Source organism: Hippopotamus amphibius, chromosome 5 (assembly GCF_030028045.1).
Source record: "Hippopotamus amphibius kiboko isolate mHipAmp2 chromosome 5, mHipAmp2.hap2, whole genome shotgun sequence".
NCBI lineage: Eukaryota > Metazoa > Chordata > Mammalia > Artiodactyla > Hippopotamidae > Hippopotamus > Hippopotamus amphibius.
This window is the reverse complement of record NC_080190.1, coordinates 125,862,288-125,885,789: the sequence shown is the minus strand read 5'-3', so window position 1 is coordinate 125,885,789 and position 23,502 is coordinate 125,862,288. Positions and strand designations below refer to the sequence as shown.

Sequence of the window (23,502 nt, the reverse complement as noted above, 5' to 3'; positions counted from 1 at the left end):
ATTAGCAAAATGAAAAACATAAAGCAATAACAGTACTAGATGAGAAAGTCAAAGAAATGTTCCACATAATAAGACTAAAAGAGCATATGAAAGTGACAGACATCCTCCAGAAGGTCATCCAATCAACAGGAGCCTCAGAAAGAGGAAATAAACAAATGGAGGCAGAGCTAGAATCATGAGGGTTTTTTTGTCCATCAGATGGACGTTACTGCTTTTCCACTGCTGGCAGGAATATAAATGGGCATAGTCATTTGAGGGCATCATTTGATAGTATCTTAAAGTTTCTTTTATCTACCCTAGAAAAACATTCATATACACACCCATAGTAAATGTTCTTAAATGACTTTCTAATTCTTTTCTGTCAGCCACAACATATAAATACCTACAATTCAACCAAAATTCAGAAACTCAACTTCCAGCAATGTATCTTATACAGTTGTACAAGTGAACAAATAAAATATTCAAAGCACATTTACTGAAGTGGTACTTTTAACACCAAAAAAGTGGGAAATGTGTATTAAGTCCATCAAGAAGAGTCTAGTTAAATAAAGGTGCATTCACACATTGCAATACTCATTGAAAGAAATGAGGTGTGTGCAGATACAGAAACATCTCCCAGACATTTAATTAAGAAAAGACAGTTTACAGAATGTTTAGTATTGTTTCATTTGTATTTTTTTAAGATATAGATTTTATATAGATAAAAATCACATACACATATTTACATGAAAAGTTCTGAATATAATATTAATACCTTTTGGGGTGGGTTCTACGTAAAGAGAAAAAAAGCACTTTATAGGACAAGATGTACAGAGGATTACGTTCTCTCGTTCTTTAATTTGCTATGAAAGTGAAACATACTGTTCCTTGAATGAAGGAACTAAGAAGTAACTTAGCTCCTCTTACTTTCAAAAGGTTAAAACTTTGGCTTTGCCAGGTTCTCCAGTAGTTAGACCAGCGTAAGTCAATTATTTGGTAAAGGATGTTGTTAGAAAGGCCAGGTACCTGGGGATTCAAATATCTTCTCAAAATGTCTTGACCAATACCATCACTCAGCAGTGTACCACACACCCTATGGGAATCAAGGTCCCCGTGGAAGAAATCTATGCACTTCACAAGCCAGTCCTGGTTTTGTTTGAAAATGTCTCCCAGGGAGACAACGGCACACCCAATATGCCCTTGAGATAGATACAAGTACCTTCACTTTGCACAGAATTGAGGCTCAGGGAAGTATCTTATCAAGACCGCCTATCCAGGTAATTAAGTTTGGAACAGATTTGACAGCATGGCCAAGAATTCTACTCTCGCCATTCACCCTACATCCCAGATGCTGAACACATACACTTAAGGACTTCAGGTGAAGAAACCTATCTAGCAAGGCACAGCCACAGGGGTTCCTGTTGCCTCATGTCTGGCCACGTCTAAAACAGAAGTGCTGTGAATCTAAAGGGAGCAAGGACTGCAGAGGCCTCCCATTTTCAACCTTTTCCCCCCATAACCCATACAAGCTGGCCTGCAGCTCAGAATCACTGGCATCATCACCACCACATTAAACTACCTTTAGTTTGTTACTAATAACATTTGAAGGACCTGCAGGGGGTGTTACTTCCAAGTAGGTATTTTTGAATGTCTAATTATTAACGATAATAGCAGTTCCCAAATTTTTAGTGCTGTATTTTGGCTGTATTACAGGCCCTAAGTATCACTTATAACAAACACAACTCTGTTTGCATATGAAAAATTACAACTGCTGAAGCATCAGTCACTCTGGCATGCGTCGGCTAAATTTCAGAACTGTATGAAAGCCATAAAGCTGTTCTTTCAATACCTTCTGATTTATGAAGGAATAATTTGCACAATAATCTACTCCAGCCATAAGTGGCTTAGTTTTTCACAGAATGGAGATCTTTTTTCAACCGGTTCTCAGGATGCTGACAGCATATTGCAGACTTCTTAGTTGGACTACACTTAAGAGTAGTAAGACAAGCTGGCTGGTACTTCAATCTGGGGACCACACATTACCAAGTACTTGGGTCTTAAAATGACCTTAAACTGCAACCATAACGCTTAGCACTCTCTTAGCACTTTCTAGCGCAGAGAATGCTGAAAACTGGGCTAAAGGACAAGTTGGTAGCTCACTGACAGGCTGATTAATTTCTTCACAACTTGTAGAGACAACCAAGGAGTAGATCACCAGTGGCCTCAGGAACCCAACTAGACCCCTACTGTGTGATTCTTATTGAAATGTTTATGGCCCAATGTCTATAGAAAATTTACAATGACATCTTCAGTTTTTCCTGTTTTCCCAAGCTACTTAGTTTAGAAATTGATGATCTGGCTTAATGCTAGATCATTACAAATGGTTAACCTTAGCATAGTTCTTTCCAGGTTCTGCTCCACTGAAATCCCTTTTCAAAATCTGGTGTTTTGGAGACCTGCTAAGAGAAAAAAAAAATGGAGAATGAAAAGGACTTGGATGTTGGAAAGAACAGCAGAGGGAAGGTTAAGGGATGAGAAATCCACTGTTTAAATGACTGTGTGGCATGTGGCAGACATGGATTGAGGAAGAGAACACAACAGGAGGCTTCCAGGGGCTTGTCAGATGGGAGGTGCTGGTGTCTGGCCCACATCGGATATAGAGAGAAATCTGAACACAATTCTAACACAGATGGCAACTGAAGCCAGTAAACAAGACAGTCCAAAGCAGACCAGGCCACAGCGCAGATTAAAAGCAGGCATTTCATAAATGTGATTGGATTAAGAGTAGCAAACGCGAGAGCATTTTCTTCAGGGAATTTTATCATTTGCAAAATGCTTAAATACTTGCCAGAAATATGGAAATTTTCTCTAATAGAAATACACATATTTAGCATATCCATCCAATTATAAACAGCAAAACACTCAATACTTCAATGGGACATCAAAATGGATTCTCAACCCACGTGCCCACTGACACCTCAGCTATGCTTTTAAGCCTAGGACACCAAGCAAAGTCAACCTAAAAACCAGTTTCTATGTCTACACAATGGGAACATTCAAGAAAATATAAAGTATAAGCAGAGCCTAGTAGTTAAGCAGGGTTGTCTACTATTGTGCCAACAGGGGTTTGAATAAATGGAATTTGACCTATATGTGCTTCTCAGACCTAAATTTAACATAAATTTAAGTAATATTTATGTATGAATTACATGTTAATTTAACTTCACACTGAATGACGTACATACATTAAGTGAAAAGTAACTACAAGAAGTATATAAAACTCATCTCTATAAATATAACCAAAACGTTAATCTAAGCACTGGGATTATTTTCTAATCTGAAATATTCTCAAGGCACCAGTGTCTGTAAAATTTATTAACAAAGCTTCAAAACCATTTTGAAATTGCCAAGTTTAAAAGGAACCATGACAAGCTGGCAGAGCCAGGGCTGGTATTGAACACGTATTTTCCCCGAGTTACTTGCCCTCTAGCACATTAGGTTCTTAGCCATGAAACCTGTGATAGCACCCCATATCAATTAAATTGGAATATTTTCCAGAGTAGAATCCAGACACATGTTCTTTGGAAAAGCTCCAATATGCAGCCAGAACTGTACACATTCATCATCAACGCAAGATCTCGTGTTGTTTACCTAATATAACTCAGTTTTTAAATAACGTCAAGTGTAAATTAATTTAGTGGCTCCTGGAAAATAAAATGAAAAAGGGTAGAACACCATAGACTACTCACTTAATTTTAATTATTCTACTTAAAAAATGGAATGAATTCCATAGCACAACTCTATTCCTAAGATCTGTCAGTATAATGAATAAAAGTCAACAAAATTTAACAACTGATTATCAATTTATTAAAAATGTTGCTTTAAGCATCTGCAATGGTGACTTCAACCTCGACCCCTGGCTCAATGCTGATGGACGTGATCTGCTTGACAATCTCGGAAGGGCTGTGCAGGTCAATGAGTCGCTTGTGGATCCTCATCTGGAAACGATCCCAAGTCTTAGAACCTTCACCACAAGGAGTTTTCCTTGTAGTTATCCTCAGAGTCTGCAACAAGAGATCAAGGAAACCAAGCATTTATGGTCCGTGCGCACCCTGGGGCACCTGAAGAGCCACTACCTTACACACACACTCCTCAGACACTACCGGATTCATCACAGTCAAGCCTCTTCCCCCTCGGCCAGGACGGCGCCCTGGGCGCTTGTGACTAAGGCACACCAAACAGCAGCAGAAAGCCTCAACGGTTACCTCCGAAAATTACACGCTTAACACGAAGCAAATTCTACCAGCGTTTGAACTTGGGTGTGCGCTGCTAGCATCAGTATTAAACACTCTTCCGGCAGCCAAATCCCTCGCCCCGAAGGGCAACAATCCAGACGCATACAGCCTCACTCCCTGCCCAGGCAACCCCCCTCACCTTGGTAGGCATCCGAACGGGGCCTTTCACTTTGAGATTCTTTTCCTTCGCGCCTCTGATCAGGTCGGCACACACTACGGGAAAGTAAGAGCAACTCTTTCAGATCACTCCCGGCAAGAGTCGGCTCAGCCAGTCCTATCCGCCGCTGACTCAGAATAGCGTATAAAGCTATCACCGCCACTCAACACCGTAACTCTCTCCTCATCGCCAGCGATGCTGTAAAGCTCACGGAACACGCCGGCTGGGGACCACTCCCACTGCACCTTCCTAGGCGGGGCGACGGGTCCCCAGGAGCCAGCCTCGCTCAGGACAAGCCCGACTCGCCGCTCCTCCCGCCCTACGTCCCCCTGCGACCCCCGCACCCACCCTTCTCCAAAGACTTCACGTTGCGGCTGGTGAGGGTGATTCTAATCCGGTGAATCGCCACCTCCGGCTCCACGGGCGTCTTCCCAGTATCTTTAAAAGCCTGTATCACACAGATGAGAACGAGGAACTCTTTGGCAGCCTGTCCACCTCGGGGACGAGCGCCCTCACGAGCCTCCCCAGGTCCCGGAAGCATCTCACGAACCCCTTCCCCGGACAAGCAGGGCCCGTCTCTTCCCGCCAGCCCCGCATCCCTCCCGAGGCCGGACCGGGACCACCCCCCGACTCACCATGGCTGCGGTGCGGCTTCCTGACCGACTTGTTCCTCGGGGAGAGCGAACAGCGGTGAGTCAGGAGCAGGAGCGGGCGGCACCAGGCTCCGCTGCAGCTGCGACCGCGTCTGCCTCACAGAGAAAGGCGTGAGGCCTGCACGGCGCTTATATAGCCACGCTCGCGTTTGCATCCGGGTCCCGCACACCCCTCCGCGCTGCCCCGGAAGAGGAATCGCCCGGCGGGCTCTAAGGCGGCTGCGCGAGCCGGGCTGGGGCACCCGCGGAGGGGGGCGAGCCAAACGCGGCTGCGCGCGCCCCCTGTCGGCCCGGCGGAGTCAGAGCGCCCGAAGTGGGGTCCCGGCGGCAGGGTAGCCGCGGTCCTTAGGGCACCTGGCGGGGGTGATGGGAGAGACTGCGACCTGGCCTAAAAACCCACAAACGCCGCCGTCTGGTCCGCCGACCGTCGGCCTCCGCGGTGTCAGGACGAATCCTGTGCTTGTGCCTTCTACCGCGCAAAGCTTCTTCCCTGTACAAACCGAATCTCTGGTGCTCTGAGCAAGCGGGTAACTTTTCTGAGTTCAACTCACGTGGATATTAGGAAAAATGACTGATAACCTGGGCATCTTATTTTTTAAATGAGCAGTTATTTTTCATACCTGGAACATTCTTTCGTGGAATTTCATCTTCTGGCTTCCCAGACCGGCAGAAGCATCTGCATGCAGTCTGTTTCTGGAAGGCACCTGAGCGTGGTGCTTCCCCTCCCGGGATGTGAGGGCCAGTACGCCGGGCTGCAGCGCTGATCCGGGGGCGTGTCGTGCATCCGAGGCCCCGCCGGGAGACCCAGCCTAATGCATAAGCGTGTTGTCTCCTCTCTGTCCCGATAAAGTAATGTTGGATGAGACCTTTGAGGATCTCCCTAATACTAAGCCTCTATTGGTAATCTGGTATGGGACAAAGTGCAGTGGACAAACCGAGAGTGGTCCGCTGACCTGGTAGCCAGGAGAGACGATGAGAACACACTTTCTTAAAAGGTGACGGAGTGGTTACAAAGGACGAAATAGGTGAGTTGGGTTTTGATACAGGGCAGAAGTGAGAGTAAATAACCTCGTATTATCTTACAAGTGAACCCGAATGCAGAAGAGTTATTTGCTTAGACACACAGATCTGACCCTTCCAGTTGGGGCCTTTCTTGAGCCTTTTTCTTCTGTTCTTTGGAGGGGAATTATATTTGCAACTTACATCAAATAATATCATTGACTTGCGTATTGATGATAATTGCGCACAGCTAATATGTGGCCTTCTCTGGCTCATAAAGAATATCTAGTAGATTTTGCTTCCATTTAACAATTAATTTAAATATTAAAATTTGGGTATTTTTCAGTTTAGTTATTTTAAAATGTCATGCATTGGCTGTAAATACTTTATTAGTAGAATTTGCAGCAGAAAATCCCAAAACCTGCCATCTTGCTTTACTAGTTGTAACCTCAATGAGACTTCATAACTTAGGGCATTCACGCCTTGGCATGCCTACCAGCCACAAATAGATAAAAATGCAGTTGCCCAAGCTCCCTGGGCGGTCAGCAACCACAACTGCATTAGTACCTGGTGTGCATCTTCAGAAGAAGCCTACAGCAGAATTCAAGTTTTACTAATGCTCAAAACACAGCCAGAAATTCAGTGGTGGAGTGCTTGAGAAGTACATTTGTGATTTTTTTCAGTAACAAATCCAGTACATCTATTCTTAGGTTTCCTTGACTATAGAAAAAGAATTTCAGAATAGAAGAAGGCAAAATATGGCCCAACATTTGTGGGAAAAATTATTGACGTGACTCGTACTAAGGAAACAGCTGGTTGAGATATTAGACAAATGCAGTGAAAAAAGGTCACTGTTTTGAAGTTTATAAGGTTTAGTTTCAAACATTTTGTCATATTTTCCTCTTGAAAGTTATCAACTGTGGTAGTCCCCAAATTTCAATTAAAAATGTAATATTCTAACATTAGATGTAAGATATTCATTGGAGAAAAAGTAAAAATTAACAATAAGCACAAAAGAATAAAATACAGAATCCCACATTCAGAGATAGACCACCTATTTACACCCTCAGATGCATATATATCCTTTTAAAATGTGGGCTCATACTGTATATACAGTATGGTAAGCTTAATCCACAGAATATTTTGTCACAATAAATATACCCCTGCAACATTCCTTTTAATGACTGTATTACATGATGGGTTATTCATAATTTACTGAACCAGTCCTCTGCTTTTAGACACTTCAGGTGTTTTCCCCGCTTCACTCTTACAAACAGTACCATAAGGTACCTGCTTCTAGACCAGAGCTCCTCAGTCTCAGCACAGTCGACATTTGGGGCTGCAGGAGTCTTTGTTGGTGGGGCTGTCCTGTGCCTTGTAGGATGTTTAACAGCATCCTGGCCTCTGCCCACCAGATGCCTGTACCAGTCCCTCCCCTCCAGTTGTGACAAACATGTCCCTAGACATTGTCAAATATCCCCCGTGGGGCAAGACCACCCCCAGATGAGAACCACTGCTGTAGACAAATCTTTCAGCTCAGCCTTAATGCCTTAGATCAGTGACTAGATATATTTATTCTTTGGTGGCTTCGTGAAAGAAGAAGCGTATCTTAAATACTTTGGTATTAGGTAAATTGCCCCCAGGAAGGTTATGCCCCAATAGGTATTTCTTACAGCAGTGCAGTGAAGATTTTAGTGTGAAAAATAGAATTAAATTTTCCTCTCATTTTAAAATTTTTAAATATTCTTTAAAATTTTTTTAAGTATAGTTGATTTACAAGGTCGTGTTTCTGCTGTACAGCAAAATGATTTACATATATATGTGTGTGTGTATATATCTCTAACATATGTGTAAACAAATATATATTCTTTTTCATATTCTTTTCCATTATGGTTTATCACAGGATATTGATTATAGTTCCCTGTGCTGTACAGTAGGACCTTGTTGTTTATCCATCCTGCATATCGTAGTTTGCATCTGCTAATCCCAAACTCCCAATCTTTTCCTCCCCCACCCCCCTTTCCCCTTGGCAACTACAAGTCTGTTTAAAAATATTCTTAAGACCATTACAAAGTCTGTGTTTTCAATATCTGTATCCATAGCCTTCCTTTACTAATGTTTGTAGTTCTTTGAAGAGTAACTTGTAAAGCCTTTTACTGCAGGTATGTGTCTTTCTGTGGACAGCCATCTACTGGTCTTTCGCTGCAATGGCAGTATCATCAAACTGTTATCCTTCCAAAAGGAAATTAACAGCAGTTAAAAACGACTCAGTTCATGGTACCCATGGATATGTGTATGAAGAAAATAATAGACATTGTTAAATGAATGTGGATAAGTCTGCTTAGACACTATTTTATTTGTATAATTTTTGATCTAAATAAAATTTATGTGAAAACTGCTCAGTCTGAAATTTCAGAATAAAAACCAGAAGGAGAAAGAATAGAAACTTTCTCTCATGCGCATCCGTGTTGTATGGTAAGGAGTGCAATGTAGAGGAGTTCCTTGTGGTTTACGAAGGTTGCAGGTGAGGATTAGAGCATCTGGTAGTAGCCAGCACTGTTGGAAAGGGACTATCTGTACTGATATCAAGTTGTTTGATCCTCATGTCAACCTTGGATTCATATTTGCTGTGTTTTATATACGAAGAAGCTGAGCTTAGGTGACCTGTGCAAGGTTGCAGGAAGGGCCAGTGTTTGAACACACGCTGTCTAGTTTGGGCCCCGGAGCCTGCATCTTGGCCACTACGCTGGACTACTTCTCAGTGTGTGTTAGCTCTAGTCTTTTTCATCAGTAGCATCAGTGTATCTGAGAGGTTAAACTCCTGCTGTGTTAAATAAAATGACATAGAAGGGCTTTGTAGGTTTCACTTTAGTTGAGGTCAGAAATTTCATTGAGCTACTAATATGTGCCCATTTTAAGGTAGAATCCCCATTTAAAAAATTTTTTATTGGATTATAGTTGATTTACAGTGTTGTATTAGTTTCTGCTGTACAGCAAAGTGAATCAGTTATACATTTACATTTATCTGCTCTTTTTTTAGATTCTTTTCCCGTATAGGTAATTACAGAGTACAGAGTAGAGTTCCCTGTGCTATACTGTAGGTTCTTATTAGTTACCTAATTTATATATAGTGGGGTGTATATGTCAATCCCAATCTCCCAGTTTATCCCTCCCCCGCACCCGACCCCATACCTGCTTTCCCCTGGTAACCGTAAGTTTGTTTTCTACATCTGTGACTCTCCTTCTGTTTTGTAAATAAGTTCATCTGTACCATTTTTTTAAGATTTCACATATAAGTGATATCATAGGATATTTGTCCTTGTCTGACTTACTTCACTCAGTGTGACAAACTCTAGGTGTATCCATGTTGCTGCAAATGGCATTATTTTGTTCTTTTTTGAGGATGAGTAAATATCCCATTGTCTGTATGTACCACATCTTCTTTGTCCATAGAATCCCCATTTCTTAACTCTTTTCAGTGTTAGTTTGAAGTTCCACAGAGACCCACAGTCAACCAACTCTGCTCAATAACATTGTTCACCAAAGGGAGCAACGGAACAGAGCCAGGGGCACAGGAAAAGGTCTTTTCACGGAGATGATTCGTACGCAGCATGCATTGGGGCTGGTACTTTGCATTCATGTTTAACTGCAGAGCTCACGAATTCTCTGTAGGCATGGAGGTGAATGTCCGGCCCTCTAAGCCTCATAGTACTCCCCTCCCCCCGTAATCCTATTCCCAGGCCTGCAGGGCCTAGAGATTCCAAGGTTCCTTGAAATATACAACCTGAAGAATTACAGAGCACTGCTTCCTAGTTTTCACAGGTAACCCACAGAGCATTCCCAGGGCCACACTTTGTGATTCTGTGTCACGCAGGGGAGCCAGGGCTATATTTGTCTATCATCCACTTTTTCCCAGGCTTATGCATTCCGTGATTTGTAGAATTCAAACAATTTTTAGAAAAGGTTTCTACCGTTTGCCTTCCTTCGTGAGAAGATCAGAGCCCCTGGTTTTCACCACACATGAACTCTGCCGCGCTGCTCCTGTGTGGCAGACACCCTCAGATGCGACCCCCATGCCCCTACCACCTGTGATCCCTATCCTGGTGAGTCATGCCCTCCTCTTGATTGTGGGAACTTGGGGCTTGTTTCTAAACGCGAGAATTCAGGGAAAGCATGGGGCTGTTAACGTCCACGAATAGATTCACTAAGGTGCTGCCTCTGCCCTGCTGGCCGGCCCCCTCGCTAGCTTTGGTGGAGCGGCTGCCCCGTAGGAGCCGCGGGATGGAGAGGCCCGCGTGCAGGGAATGAGGGCAGCCTGTGACCCATTGGCCATGGGAACCGGGGCTCTGGTGCAACAGCCCTGGAGAACTGAGATGCTACCAACAACTCTGGACTTTGGGAGCCAATCTCTTCCGGGAGGAGCCCATACCTTGAGTGCAGCCTTCACAAGGGACCCTGAATGGGGGATCCCCCTGAGCCCGCCTGGATTCCTGGTCCACGGGAACTGTTGTTTCCATCTGCTCACCATGTGCTAACTTTCTATTCAGCGATAGATAACTAGATATTGTGAATACACAGCATCTTTATACTGATGAAGTCAGATGAAAACAGTCATGGGGGTCCCCAGAGGGCAACCTGACACAATGTGTGATTAGCCAGTTCTCAGCTGCTTTGCCCACATGGTCACAGGAGATGCGGAATTACGGGCTGGTGTGTAAGACACACCTGTCCTCCAGGGTTCCTCTTGTTGCCTTTGGGAAAGCTTGCTTACCTGCCCACCGCACGGAGGCTGCTCTTGCTTTTCATCCTGAGCTCAGAGTCCCTCCATCAGCTTGTCCAGGGGTACCTCTGACCAGTGTTGTCAGCTGAGGGGTCACCGTAGAGTAGCTGCCATACCTCCCTCCAAGTTCCTTTAGAGCCAAGTTCATAATCATAATTTAAAAGATCTTAATTCTCCACTGATAGGTTCTTGGTCATGTGAAACCCACTTAAAATAGCGACTTTTTTTCTGTCTTTTTTCTTCTTTTCTTAAGGCTGTTCCTTTGAACAGACTACAAGTGCAACAGAATCTTTAATTTAAAAAAACTGCTTGCAAACACAAGTCCAGGACCAGATGGCTTCACAGCCTCATTTTAAGAACTTGGACTAATCCTTCTCAAACTCTTCCAAAAAACTGAAGATGAAGGAACATTACCAAAAGCATTCTGTGAAGCCATCATCACCCTGATACCAACACCAGACAAAGACATCACCAACAAAGGAAATCACAGGCCAGCGCTACTCCCTACACAGATACTCATGGGTTGGCTGCTGTGTCCAGGCGGAGTTCCAGACACTGGGAACTCGGAAAATGAGGCGCTTCATTCCTGCCCGAGGCGACATGCATTTTAGCGGAAGAGGCACATAACTCCCTGCGAGACAGACAAGACTTTCAGACAGTGATCAATGTGAGGAAAACAACACCGGCGAAGTGGGTGGAGCAGCGGCTGTGGTCCGGGAGGGCCTCCGAGGGGGCACATCCGTAAAGGCTCCTGGTTGCCAGGCTGTGGAAACCGCTTCTGCATCACGTTGGGAAGGTTAAAATGTAGTAGAAGGACGCAGAGCAGGGCCAGAGAACCACCCCTGGAGAGCATGTGGCCTGAACAGTTCCCCACCCAGGCGGGACCTGAGGCTGAGCCCCGGGTGACCGCGGGCCCTCCTGCCTCCAGATGCAGGCAGGACGCGGGATTGGAGCCGCCGCCGCGGCCACCCCCGAAGCTGATCTCTGTGCTGCTGGAGATGGTTCTGGGTTGGACGCGTCAGTCTGAGGTGCACGTTAGGCATCTCCTGCCACGAGTACTATGGCTTTTAGAGCCAGAGGCAGAAGGAAAAGTCAGCTTATGCTGATGCTTTGTTTACAGTTGGGATACTTTGTCATTGCAGTATTGTGTTTCTCAGTTACTGCGTTTTGGGGGGTGAGTGAGTCCCAAGGCCTCGCCCTGGTCCTGGCTCTGAAGGCACATCTAAGAGACGCAGTGGGGACACTGGACAGGGGTTGTGAGGATGTGCTCAAGCCCGCTTACTGGCTGTGCCACCTTGAGCATGTCCTTTCATCTACATGAGGCTCGTCTTCTCGATTGTAAAAGGGGGGTGTTGAACTCGGTGATCTTCCTGCTTTGAAAGGCCCTCTGGTCAAACCAGATCCAAGGGTATCTCTCCATCACCAACATACTGCCAGACATGCAAGATGGCTTTGGCCTCCCCTCTATCCTTGCTGCTCCCCAACGCGGAGAAGCTGGCCTTAGAATCCACAGGGAAGGAGCCTTGAAATAGCAGATGAGGGTCCCCTCCTTCCATTTCAAGTCCTTTGACCAAGGGTGGCCATTCATCCGATTTGGTCAGAACAGCTTCAGTGCGTGACCAAGGTATTATTGCTATTAGAGACAGCTTTCACTCGAGAGTGCCCCAATTAGAATTATAAATTGTATGGTCTCTTTACTCAAGCCCAAGTCTACCTGGTAATGGTGGAGGGGAATGAGTTTAAACTGAACAGGAGTGAGTTTTAATAACTTGAAGTTACCAGAGAGTTGCAGACTCTTCCTTAGATTTTTTATTACGGAATGGGAAGAGATGATTTGAACAATGTCATTGAAGCCAGTAATTCGAAGAAAAATGAAAACTTTTCCATGTTTATACCTCCCTGGATTGGGACTCATTAAGAAATCGATTGCTAAGCAAGATCTTCCACATTCCGTGATTATTTTTAAAAAATTATCCCATCGTTTCTTTTAGTAATGTTATGATTTCCTTTCGGAATGAATTTAGAATATTATCACATGCCTTTTCAACAGCTAAGCAGGTGTTCATATGAATTTTCTTTTTTCATCTACTAATATGGTGAGTAGTTTTCTTAATATCAAGCCTTCCTTGCGTTCCTGGAATACTGCTTTGCTCTCCACAAAGCGAATTACAGACGAGATGTTTTGTAGGATCTGTGTGTGTGTGTGTGTGTGTGTGTGTGTGTGTACACATTGATGTGTTGCTGCCAAGAAACACGTTTGGAATCTTTTTTCATGCCGTGAAGAAGGTTGTGCAGTAGTGTGGTTGTGGGTGCCTTAAAGAGTTGGTCAAATGTGCGTTTTATTGAGAGATAACTGTAAACTTTAATTCTTTCTATGGTCATTGATTTGCCTCCATCTCTCTTTTCTGGGGTCAGTTTTGGCAATCTATAATTTTCCAGAACAGTGACTCTCAAACTTTTTGGTCTTAGGAACTCTTTGTATGCTTAAAAATGTTGAGGACTCCCAAAGAGCTTTTGTGGCTTATATCTGCTGATATTTGCTATAATAAAGACAAAAAATTGGGAAATTTAAAAACATTTACTTATTTTTACACATTAATTCCTGGTCTTTACCACATTTACAATAAAGTCATCAAACTGAAAAAAAGTTTACTTATTTAAAAATAATAACAGATTTATTACTTGCTAACATATTTTTATGAAAAATAACATTTTCCACAACAAAAATAGTTTAGCGAGAAGAGTGGCATTGTTTTTACATTCTTGCAAATCTCTTTCATGTCTGGCTTAATAGAGGAAGAAAGCTGAATTTTCATATCTGCTACTGCGTTCAGTCGGTCACTATATGCTGTTTTGGTTGAAGCACAGACATGTAGTCGGTAAAGGGAGGAGGATTTTAATAACCTTTTCAGATATTCGTGGATATTCTTTGATACACCAAAGCTGGATAAGTGGTAGTTTCTTCAAGACTGGTTACAATGGGAATCTGAAACCATATCAGTGACCTATTTGTCCTGTCTTACATTAAACAATACTGGTCTCTTGTGAACCTTGAATGGACCTTTCACCTTTATTCATGCCTAATGTTGCAACATTGTGCACTGGTCATTCGGAAAATATTGATTCACTGACTTATGCAGATCTTCTAAATGTCAGCATATTTCATTATATAGTATGAAAACATCACAGCTGTTAACATCACTACTCATCTTGTAAGAAAAGTTGTTACGTATTGGGATGCTGGGAGGTTCATGGTGACAGATACAAGTTTTCCGAAGTTCTAAATTTTGCTTGAAGCCCAAGTTTTTATCATTGATAATTGGCTTCTAATTGTTTTCCTTATTGATGGGCTCACTTTGTTCATTCCTGAGGAAGTGTCTGCCAAATACTCGTGTCTGAATAAGCGTGGTTTGTTACCTTTCAATTCTTTTGGATATATATTAGAAGTGGGACTGCCGGATCTCATGGTAGTTCCTTTCTAAATTTTTTGAGGAACCTCAATACCTGATAGAAGCTGCACAGTTTTACAGTCCCACCAACAGTGCACAAGCGTTTCAATTCCTCTACAACCTCGACACTTGATATTTGGGGGTTTTTTTGACAGTAGTCATCCTAATGGATGTTAGGTGATACCTCATTTTGGTTTTGATTTGCATTTCTGTGATTATCAGTGATGTTGAGCATCTTTTCCTTTGCTTTGTAGATCTTCTCTGGGGGAAATGTCTGTTTAATTCCTTTGCCCATTTTAAATTCAAGTTATTTGATTTTAGTCATTGACTTGTAGGAGTTTGTTATATACTCTGGATATTAACCCAATATCAGATATATTTTCTCCATTTCCTAGGTTGTCTTTTCATTTTGTTTCCTTTCATGTGCAGATGTTTTAAAGTTTGATGTAGTCTCATTTGTTCATTTTTACTTTTGCTGCCTTGCTTTTCGTGTCATATCCAAGAAATTATTGCCAAGTCCAGTATCATGAAGGTTTTCTCCTATGTTTTCTTCTAGGAATTTTATAGTTTTAGGTCTTATGTTTAGATCTTTAATCCACTTTGAGTTAATTTTTGTGTATAGTATAAGGGTCGTATGTCATTCTTTCACATGAGGATACCCAGTTTTCCCAGAACCATTTCTTCAAGAGACTGTGCTTTCCCCATTGATGGTCTCAGCACCCTTGCTGAAAATCATTTGACCATGTAAGTGAGGGTTTATTTCTGAGCTGTCTGTTCTATTCCATCAGTCTGTTTGTCTCTTTATGCTAGTACCACATCATTTTGCTTACTGTGGCTTTGTAATATGTTTTGAAACAGAAAGTGTGAGGCTTTCGAATTTGTTCTTTTTTGAAATTGTTTTGGTTATCAGGAGTCCCTTGAAATGCCATGTGAATTTTAGAATGAATTTTTCTATTTCTGAAAAATTGCCATTGCAATTTTGATAGGGATTGAATTTGTAGATCACTTTGAGTCATGTGGACATTCTAAACAATATTAAAGTCTTCCAATCCATGAACAGGAGATGTCTTTCCGTTCATCTGTGTCTTCTTTAATTTCTGTCAGCAACGTTTTGTAGTTTTCAGTGCACAAGTCTTCCACGTCCTCGGTTAGATTTATTCCTAAGTATTTTATTCTTTTCGATGTATTATAAATGGAGTTGTTTTCTTAATCTCCTTTTCAGATTGTTCATTGTTAATGTGTAGAAATGCAAGTGATTTTTGTGACTATTCATTTTTAAGTAAATGTTTATAGTACAAAGAATTTTTAGAAATTGGAAAAAAAGAAAGAAAGAAGACATCCATAGTCCCCCAGCCAGCCAGCCCCAGACAGACAGAACTTTGCTTTCAGTCTTTTACTCTGTATGTTTTAAGAAAAATGTGTTGCTTTTAAAAAGGTAATAATCAAACTGATATAAAGTTTTGGACTCTGCCCCATTCACTTAACAGTGTAGTACAGGTATTTCTGTTATTACCACCATCATAACATTTTGAATCAACTGTGTATTGTAATTTATTTAATCATTTTGTACATTTATGTTGTTTTGAATTTTTCTCCAGAATAAATGGCCCGTAGTGGACATTCTATTAATTAAAATGGTTATTTTGTAGTATTTTCTAAGATGGATTTCCAGAGACATAATTATTGTCAGTGAATATAAATGTTTTTGAGAATCTTGATATATATTGCCAAACTGCAACTGCTCTCCAAAAAGTTGTGTTCTGTGCTGTCACCAGAAATGTATGGAAGATCCTGTTTTACAACTTCATTAGCACTAAGAATTTTGTGCATGTATGTATTTTTAAGACACCCTGTTTTAAATCTGCAGTTCTTCAAGTACTTGTGAGATAACATTCTCCTCTTTTTCATATTTGTCTCCTAAATGCATTTTCTTTATTGTGAATTGATTTTTCAAGGTTTTTTTCTATTTCTCTATGAGGGCATGATACTTTTACATTTTTATTTGCATGTGTTCTTTATAGAAAGAATATTAACCTTTTTTTCAGTCACATTTTGGCTAAATATTTTTCTCAGCCCATTGTCCATATTTTTTTATTCATATTTTAATATCCAGACGTTCTAATTTTTTTAGCAACTTTTTCTTTAGTCAGAAGTTCTAATTTTTATATAATTAAATCTGGCAATCTCCTTTATACATTTTTTTCTCTCCTTTTATGAAAGCTTAGAAATCCCTTCCTCCTGCAGATTTGTATTAACTATTCAATTCTATTTTCTTCCAGTTTTACAGATGCTCTCTAATCCATCTGGAAATGATTTTGGTATGTGGTATGTAAAGTATTTATTTAAAAAAATATATAGTTTTAGTAAAGCTGTTGGTGGTAGGCTAAAAGCTCCTTGAAAACAGGAAACATGACTGATTCTCTCTTTGGTTTCCTCGACTTTCCCGGCTACAGTCAGGAGAGATGGGTCCCCCTTCACTCTGCTGGGACACAGTGGCTCCCTGTCCTCTGAGTGTCCTGACATCTCCCCAGGGGCTGCTGCCCCCCAGTCCCCCGTGGACACCGTCCACATTTGCAGGCAGGGAAAAGCCTACCCCAGCAGTTAGCCAGCAGCGCCCCCTGGCGCCCCCTTCATTCCATTGTTCTGATTTCAACTCTTCACACACCCCTGCGCCCTCTGCACTGGCAGTATTTCCTGGAAGGTGCCTCCAGAGAGCTTTCTCCTCCCGTCTCTAGGGTAGTCTAGGCTACTTCACCCTGACATCCACTTCAGGGTAAATTTCTTTTCTATTTGAACAGCTCCTCCTAAATTAAGGAAAAGGCATTATTTCCTGGTTGCCTTTTTGTCCTTTTGATGGAGGGATCGTGGGTGGGGTCCAACTATAGCCCCAGCTTCTTAGAGATCTCTTCCATGAAGTCTTTGAGTCTTTGTCCCAAACAACCCACTAATTGCATACTCAAGCCTGAATTTAACCTACTCTCCTGCAGAAACAGAATCATCTTGGTAATGGGTTATTCTAGCTCAAGTTACAATAGCAGGAAATTCTAAAACAACTATGGAAAGATACACTCCAGTAGACAACGAGTGATAGTCATATGATCTACCCCGAGTAGACCAGGGTGACCCTTGTCACGACATTCGTTTGAGAAATAGGGGAGAAAACAGGCAATTTTTCTGTCTTAAAAAGATTCGTATTCTTCCTATTGTGGCAGAATTGAAATTTCTTAAGGACGTAAAGATTACTCAGTGTTTGACAAATGTTTGGTCAGACTGACTGTACAGTATGTTCTAACATGATTCACTGTTCCTGAAAGGGGGAAAATCTACTTCCAGTTCTGAAGTCAGGGAAATTCTGTAACTTGACTCCTCTGTAAGGGGACTTGCTTCTGGCATTGGCTGCCATTATTCTGTCAAGTTTTTTTTTTTCTCCTTTTCCTTTAAGTTTCTTCTGGCTGCACTCTATTATTCCATAGACCTTTAGGTTTTCCCTCTTTGTAATTTGATGCTCTATTCAGCAGCATTCAGGAAGCTGTCCTGCCTTAGTTAGCCCTTCTCAGCTGCTTCTGCTTTCCTTAACTGAATGGGTGGCTTGTATTCCTCTTTTAGACTTTTGAGGGAGACTGTTCTATTTTATTACTGTGTTATAAAGAAAGTATGGATTTCCCATAGTGAGTTGATGCACACGTATCAGAGTAATCAGAAGGAATATTTAGTTCAGTCACTTTGATATTGTGTGTTTCTTAAAATTCTTTTCATAGAAAAAGCACATTAAAATATGTCCCTATCATCCACCTTCTCCTAAGACACAGCCATGCACTCAATTTCTTCTTTTTATTGTTTAAATTTAGTTTTGATTTTCATCAGTTGTACACGAACGTCAGTTAAAGAGTCAAATAGTTGCACTAGAATTATTGCCTGCCAAAATCTCTCTAGGATGCCACACCAACTCTTGGAGTTTTGCAACCACTTTTAATTCTCTTTTGCTGTTGGTTTTGGTGTCCAAGTCTGCCCCTCTAAATAGTGTACTTATATGGACACTTCTTGATTTTTTGTTTAATGACTTCTTTCTTTGGAAAATTAGGATTTAGTTTTTCCTCAGTCCTATTCTTGTTACCAATAGTCATAATTCCCCTCCATCCATCCTTTCATCATTTTTGTGTTATAGCTTTGGTTAGGTCAACATACAACATTGCATTAGTAGAGCTATAGAAAGCTGTTTTGAGCTGAACCATTTCTTATGCAACATTTGCTTTTCTTGTAATGCCCAACTTTTCATGTCCCCTAAAGTTAATAAACTTTCTGCTTCATTTGCTTTGTTTTCTCTTTACTCATCAAGTTAAATCCAAACTCTCCTCAAATTGTGGAAATGTTCTTTCAGTCCATTCAAACACAGATATTCATTCGTTTTATCATCTTTGAGTCTTCAGACCTGCTCTAAGCTGCACAAGGGCACAGTTGACAGCTTCTGATCCTTACTCACCATCAGCCTTGAAGGTTCCCTTTGTCTCTCTATTGTATTGCTTTCCTGGATCCTACATTTTCTTCTTTGGTTTATACTCTTGCTTTGGTGGAATAAACCCTCAGGTAGTTTCCTGAGAAAGGGAGCATAGGAGTAAATTTGTGAAGTCTTGTATGTCCGGAGAGGTCTTTAGTCAGCTTGTCCATTTGATTGATAGTTTGGCTGGGTATAGAATTCTAAGTTGGAAGTGATTTTCCCTCAGAATTCTGTAAATTAAGTAATAGCCTCTATTATCTTTTAGTATCCTTATCTTTGGTATGTGATCTGGATTTTTAAAAAATTTCTGGAAGCTTTTAGGACTTTTTCCTTGCCCCTACTATTCTAAAATCTTATGGTGATGTGCCCTCTTGTAGTGTGTTTTCATTCATTGTCTGGGAAATCAATACTACAGTTTTTCAGTATGGAAAGTTTTGTTTCCTAAATTGCTGATGCTTTTCTCTTCCTGGAACTTCTAAATTTGGGTATTAGACTTCCCAGAACTAAGCCTCCAATTGCCTTGACTTGCTATTTTTCAATGTATTTTATTTTTCTTCTACTTTCTGAGAAATTCATTTATCTTTATGTATCAATTTTTCTAATGAATTTTAACTTATATTATTATAGGCTTAATTTCCAGGCACTCTGTACTGTTTTCTAGGTTAAAACAAAATAGAACCTTGTTTTTTTCAAGTGGCCAATAGCTCCTTTTATATGTCTCTAAGGATAGTTAAGATTTCTTTGATCTTCCTCTATCATATTAAAGGCTTTTTTAATAAAAGAAATAAACTGAGCTGTCTGCTCCTATTTAATAGTGGGGCACTAAACAGCTGATTGGTAACTCTGCACCTGTGGATGGACCTTTAAGAATGAAAGCCTCACTGCAGTGTATTCTGGCTGTTTTACAGGGGAACCTCCATTGTCAGTATCTTCAGGTGTATTTTCTTGAACTATTCATGTTTCCCTACCTAGAGGGTATTAGCTTTGTTGCCAGATCCTGTGAACTTAAACAGCCAGAGTTAAGACTTTGCAGTATTCTATGCTACAACTTGGGTGGCATCTCAGTTTCTCCAAATGCTGGCTCAGGATTAAGCTTTCTAGGGCATCCTGAACTTACCAGCTTCCAACATTTTGCTCCTGTAATTTTCTCTCTCATTCTCTTTGTCTTTGTGAATAAATGTATCTGCTGTCACATATGAGGATATTAGGAGGGAGAAGAAGAAAGAGATAAAAGTATTTTTGCCCTTCATCATTCCCTGGAAGTTCCAACATTTTCCAAGACTGTCAGGCAATTTTAAATTTTGGAAATTATTTAATATACCAATAATGAAATCAGTATCCACAGCATCTTAAACTAAATTTAGTTTTGCATGACCTCTTCAGCCAGAGTATAATATCAAAGCTTGGATCCATGCTTTTGCTTTCTTCCTCTGTGCTGAGCATGGTGCTGAGACTGTATTGGACGATGACATATATGCTTCCTGAATATGTGCATAAGAATTATTTTATGATCAGATTTATGTGAAGGAAAGAAATAAGTACACTCTGTAACTATCTCCTTTTATCAGCATTAAGCACCACATTATATTGTTCAGATACTTCTGTTTCCCTTTAAAAATCATCCCCAATGACAGTATTCTAATATTTGTACCAAGTAATGCCTCCAACAGCAATTTTCTTAGTTGGTTTTTTTTGGGGGGGTGAGGGGTGGGGGGGCTGTGTTGGGTCTTCACTGCTGTGTGCAGCTTTTCTCTAGTTGCAGCGAGCAGGGGCTACTCTTCACTGCGGTATGCAGGCTTCTCATTGCAGTGACTTCTCCTGTTGTGGAGCATGGGCTCTAGGTGTGTGGGCTTCAGTAGTTGCACCATGTGGGCTCAGTAGTTGTGGCATGTGGACCCTAGAGTATGCAGGCTTCAGTAGTTGTGGCTCTCAGGCTTAGTTGCATGTAGGATCTTCCTAGACCGGGGATCGAACCCATGTCTCCTATGTTGGCAGGCAGATTCTTAACCACTGCGTCACTAGGGAAGTCCCTGACTTTTATGAGTTAGATAAAATACATTGTTTAAGTATTTGAAATAATGAAGCTAAGAGTAAGGTCTTCCCTGACATCACCACTATCCTAAGGTAGTGGAGTGGAATGGTTAAGGACATGGTTTCTGGCCCAATCACTTAGCTGTGTGACCCTGGGCAAGTTCTTAATTTCTGTGCTTTTCTCCTCATATTTAAAAAGGAAATAATAATAATAAATATGACAGGGTAGTTGTGAGGATATAATTTGAATATACATAAAACACTTTACTGTTCCTGGTACATAATACTCAATAAATTTTACTTCTGATGATGATTTTTCTGAGCAGCAAAGATAGTAGTTACAAGAGTGATGCAAGCTGTGAAGGAGATGGAGAGTGCGACCGGGATGTTTATCAATCAGATGCGACTTAACCTGCACACGTTTTAGTTTTTTTCCTTCAAAGGCTTTGAACCTGAGAAAGTTCAGACAGAAATGAATTTCCTGGCACAGTGAAAAGCATGTTTACCATGATTTAATTGGCTCGAGGAAAGCGAGGTAAAAGTAATGGCAACAGTTTTATGTACACGAGAGGGGAGCTGTTTGGAGAGAGGATTCAAGGTGGTTTAAGGAACGCTTGTACAAATTAAGATTTGATTTCATCTTAAAATATTTATTACTATTGAATTCTATTATTTTTGAATAGGCAATACATTCACATGGTTCAGAAATCAAGTTAATATAAAGGATTTGCACCACAAACCCTCAATAATATTCCTGCCCCACTTATCTCATTTCCTACAGATGACCACTTATATTTTATTTCTGTGTTTCCTTCTAGAGTTTTTATGCCAATACAAACAAATGTGAACATATATTCTTATTTTCCTTCTTTCACAAAAGGAAGCATAGGTTGGCATACTCATTTTCATTCATCACTGTCTTACACCTTGCTTTTAATTTTAAAAATACATTTTACAGCTTTTTCGGTGACAGTAAAAGGCTTATTTATGCTCTGTGTTCATGTGGATTGTGTTTTATGTGGACGTCTTGTCATCTAACCAGTTCTTATTGATGGGTACTTGACTTGCTGCTGCAAAAATGCTGCAGTGAATGAGCGTGTGCGTGTAACCGTGAGTATATCACCAGGATACATCTCCAGAAGTAGGATTGCTGGACCACAGGATAAGTGACTTTGTAATTTTAATAGATGTAATCGAATTAGTTTCCATAAAGTTTATAGCAACTTGTACTTCCATTAGCAACATCTGAGAGGACCTCATTCCCCATATCTAACCAATGATATCTGCCAAATTTTTAGATTTTGGTGACCTGTTTTCATTTTCCATAATGGAAAATAGTATCTCAGAGTATCTCTAATTAGTAATTCTCAATCTATTTAAGGAGTATTCATGTTTCTATTTCTGTGAACTGACCGTTCGTCCTTTGTCTTTTCCTTCTCAAATGCTAAGAGCTCTTCGTGTATTAGGGAGATTTGCTCTTTGCTATGATTTGAAGTACAAATACTTTCCCCCAGTTTGTTATTTCTCCTTTGACCTTATTCATACTGTTAATTTTTCTCCATGCAGGTATGTTCCCTCTTTCTGTAGTTGAGAATATCAATTGTTTCTTTTATGACTTTGGAAAGACTTTCCCACTCTAATGTTAAAAGGAAATTTCTGCTTTTCTTCTGGTACTTCTCATGACTTCATTTTTACACTTAAGTCTTTGACCTATTGGGAACTTACCCTGGTGTATGTTGTGAGATCTAATTCTGGCTCCAGTTGGCCACGCAGGTGTCCCAACACAATGTCATTGAAAAGTTCATCTTTTCTCCACTGATTTAAGATACTGTCTTTATTATATACCAATTCCCAAATGTGTTTGAGTCTTTTTCTGAACATTCTCTTCTGTTTCAATGGGCTGTGTGTTCATACTTCATACCAGAGTATTTTCATCACTTAGTCTTTATACTGCGTGTGTGTACTCCATGTTAATATCTGAGTCATGCTTCGTTATTGCTCACCTCTTTCTGAATTTCTCTGGCTCTTTTTGTTTCTTTATTTTCCATATAAATTTTAGAGTCAGCTTGTCTGGTTTCCAATTAGACATATGTATCAATATTATATATGTGTGTGTGTGTGTGTGTGTGTGTGTGTGTGTGTGCGCATAAAATTGGAACTTTTTCTGTTCCTAACTTTGACTCACATGCTTAATTTGTTTTTATTCTTCCTTTTCCGGTTTTACTTGAGATTCACTTTGACTCTGTTTTCTCATGGATCCAGTGTCAGTGTTTCCATTATTGTCTCTCTGGACAGTGCCTGCAATTCTGATTAGCATTTCATTTTGACACACAGTTACTTAAGAGCTCTTCAGAGAAAGGAGCTTCTTCTTTTCTTATGTTAAAATTTTAATTTTATTTGTGTCTACTATTTTTAGGTTTCAGAATTTGACATGTTCTTCAGGGTACAGGTCAGTTTTTGACAGGTGCTTGAAAAGAAGCTATATTTATTTTTGTACAGTCTTAATGTCTATGTAACAATCACATGTATCCTATTGACTTTGTCAGTTTTCTTTCTGTGGGTTTCTCCAGGCAGCCACATCTTTTTTTCCCTCCAGGCAAACCGGGCTCCGGTGGCTTCCGCGCCTGTTGTCTGTTTCGTGACCCCACAACTGGTGACCCTCTG

General features: G+C 40.9%; 1 protein-coding gene and 1 non-coding gene across 2 annotated transcripts; both read right to left on the bottom strand.

Moving 5' to 3' along the window:
- Positions 1–3,823: 3,823 nt before the first annotated feature.
- RPS20 (ribosomal protein S20) lies at positions 3,824–5,221 on the bottom strand. Its single transcript, XM_057737150.1, has 4 exons — positions 5,067–5,221; positions 4,780–4,879; positions 4,414–4,487; positions 3,824–4,043 (listed from the first exon to the last, which is right to left on the bottom strand). The coding sequence occupies exons 1-4, from the start codon at positions 5,067–5,069 to the stop codon at positions 3,861–3,863; spliced, it is 360 nt and encodes a 119-aa protein (XP_057593133.1). The 5' UTR covers positions 5,070–5,221; the 3' UTR covers positions 3,824–3,860.
- LOC130854726 (small nucleolar RNA U54) lies at positions 4,557–4,623 on the bottom strand. The gene has a single exon (XR_009054161.1). It is a non-coding gene; the product is annotated as a small nucleolar RNA U54 (small nucleolar RNA).
- Positions 5,222–23,502: the final 18,281 nt, after the last annotated feature.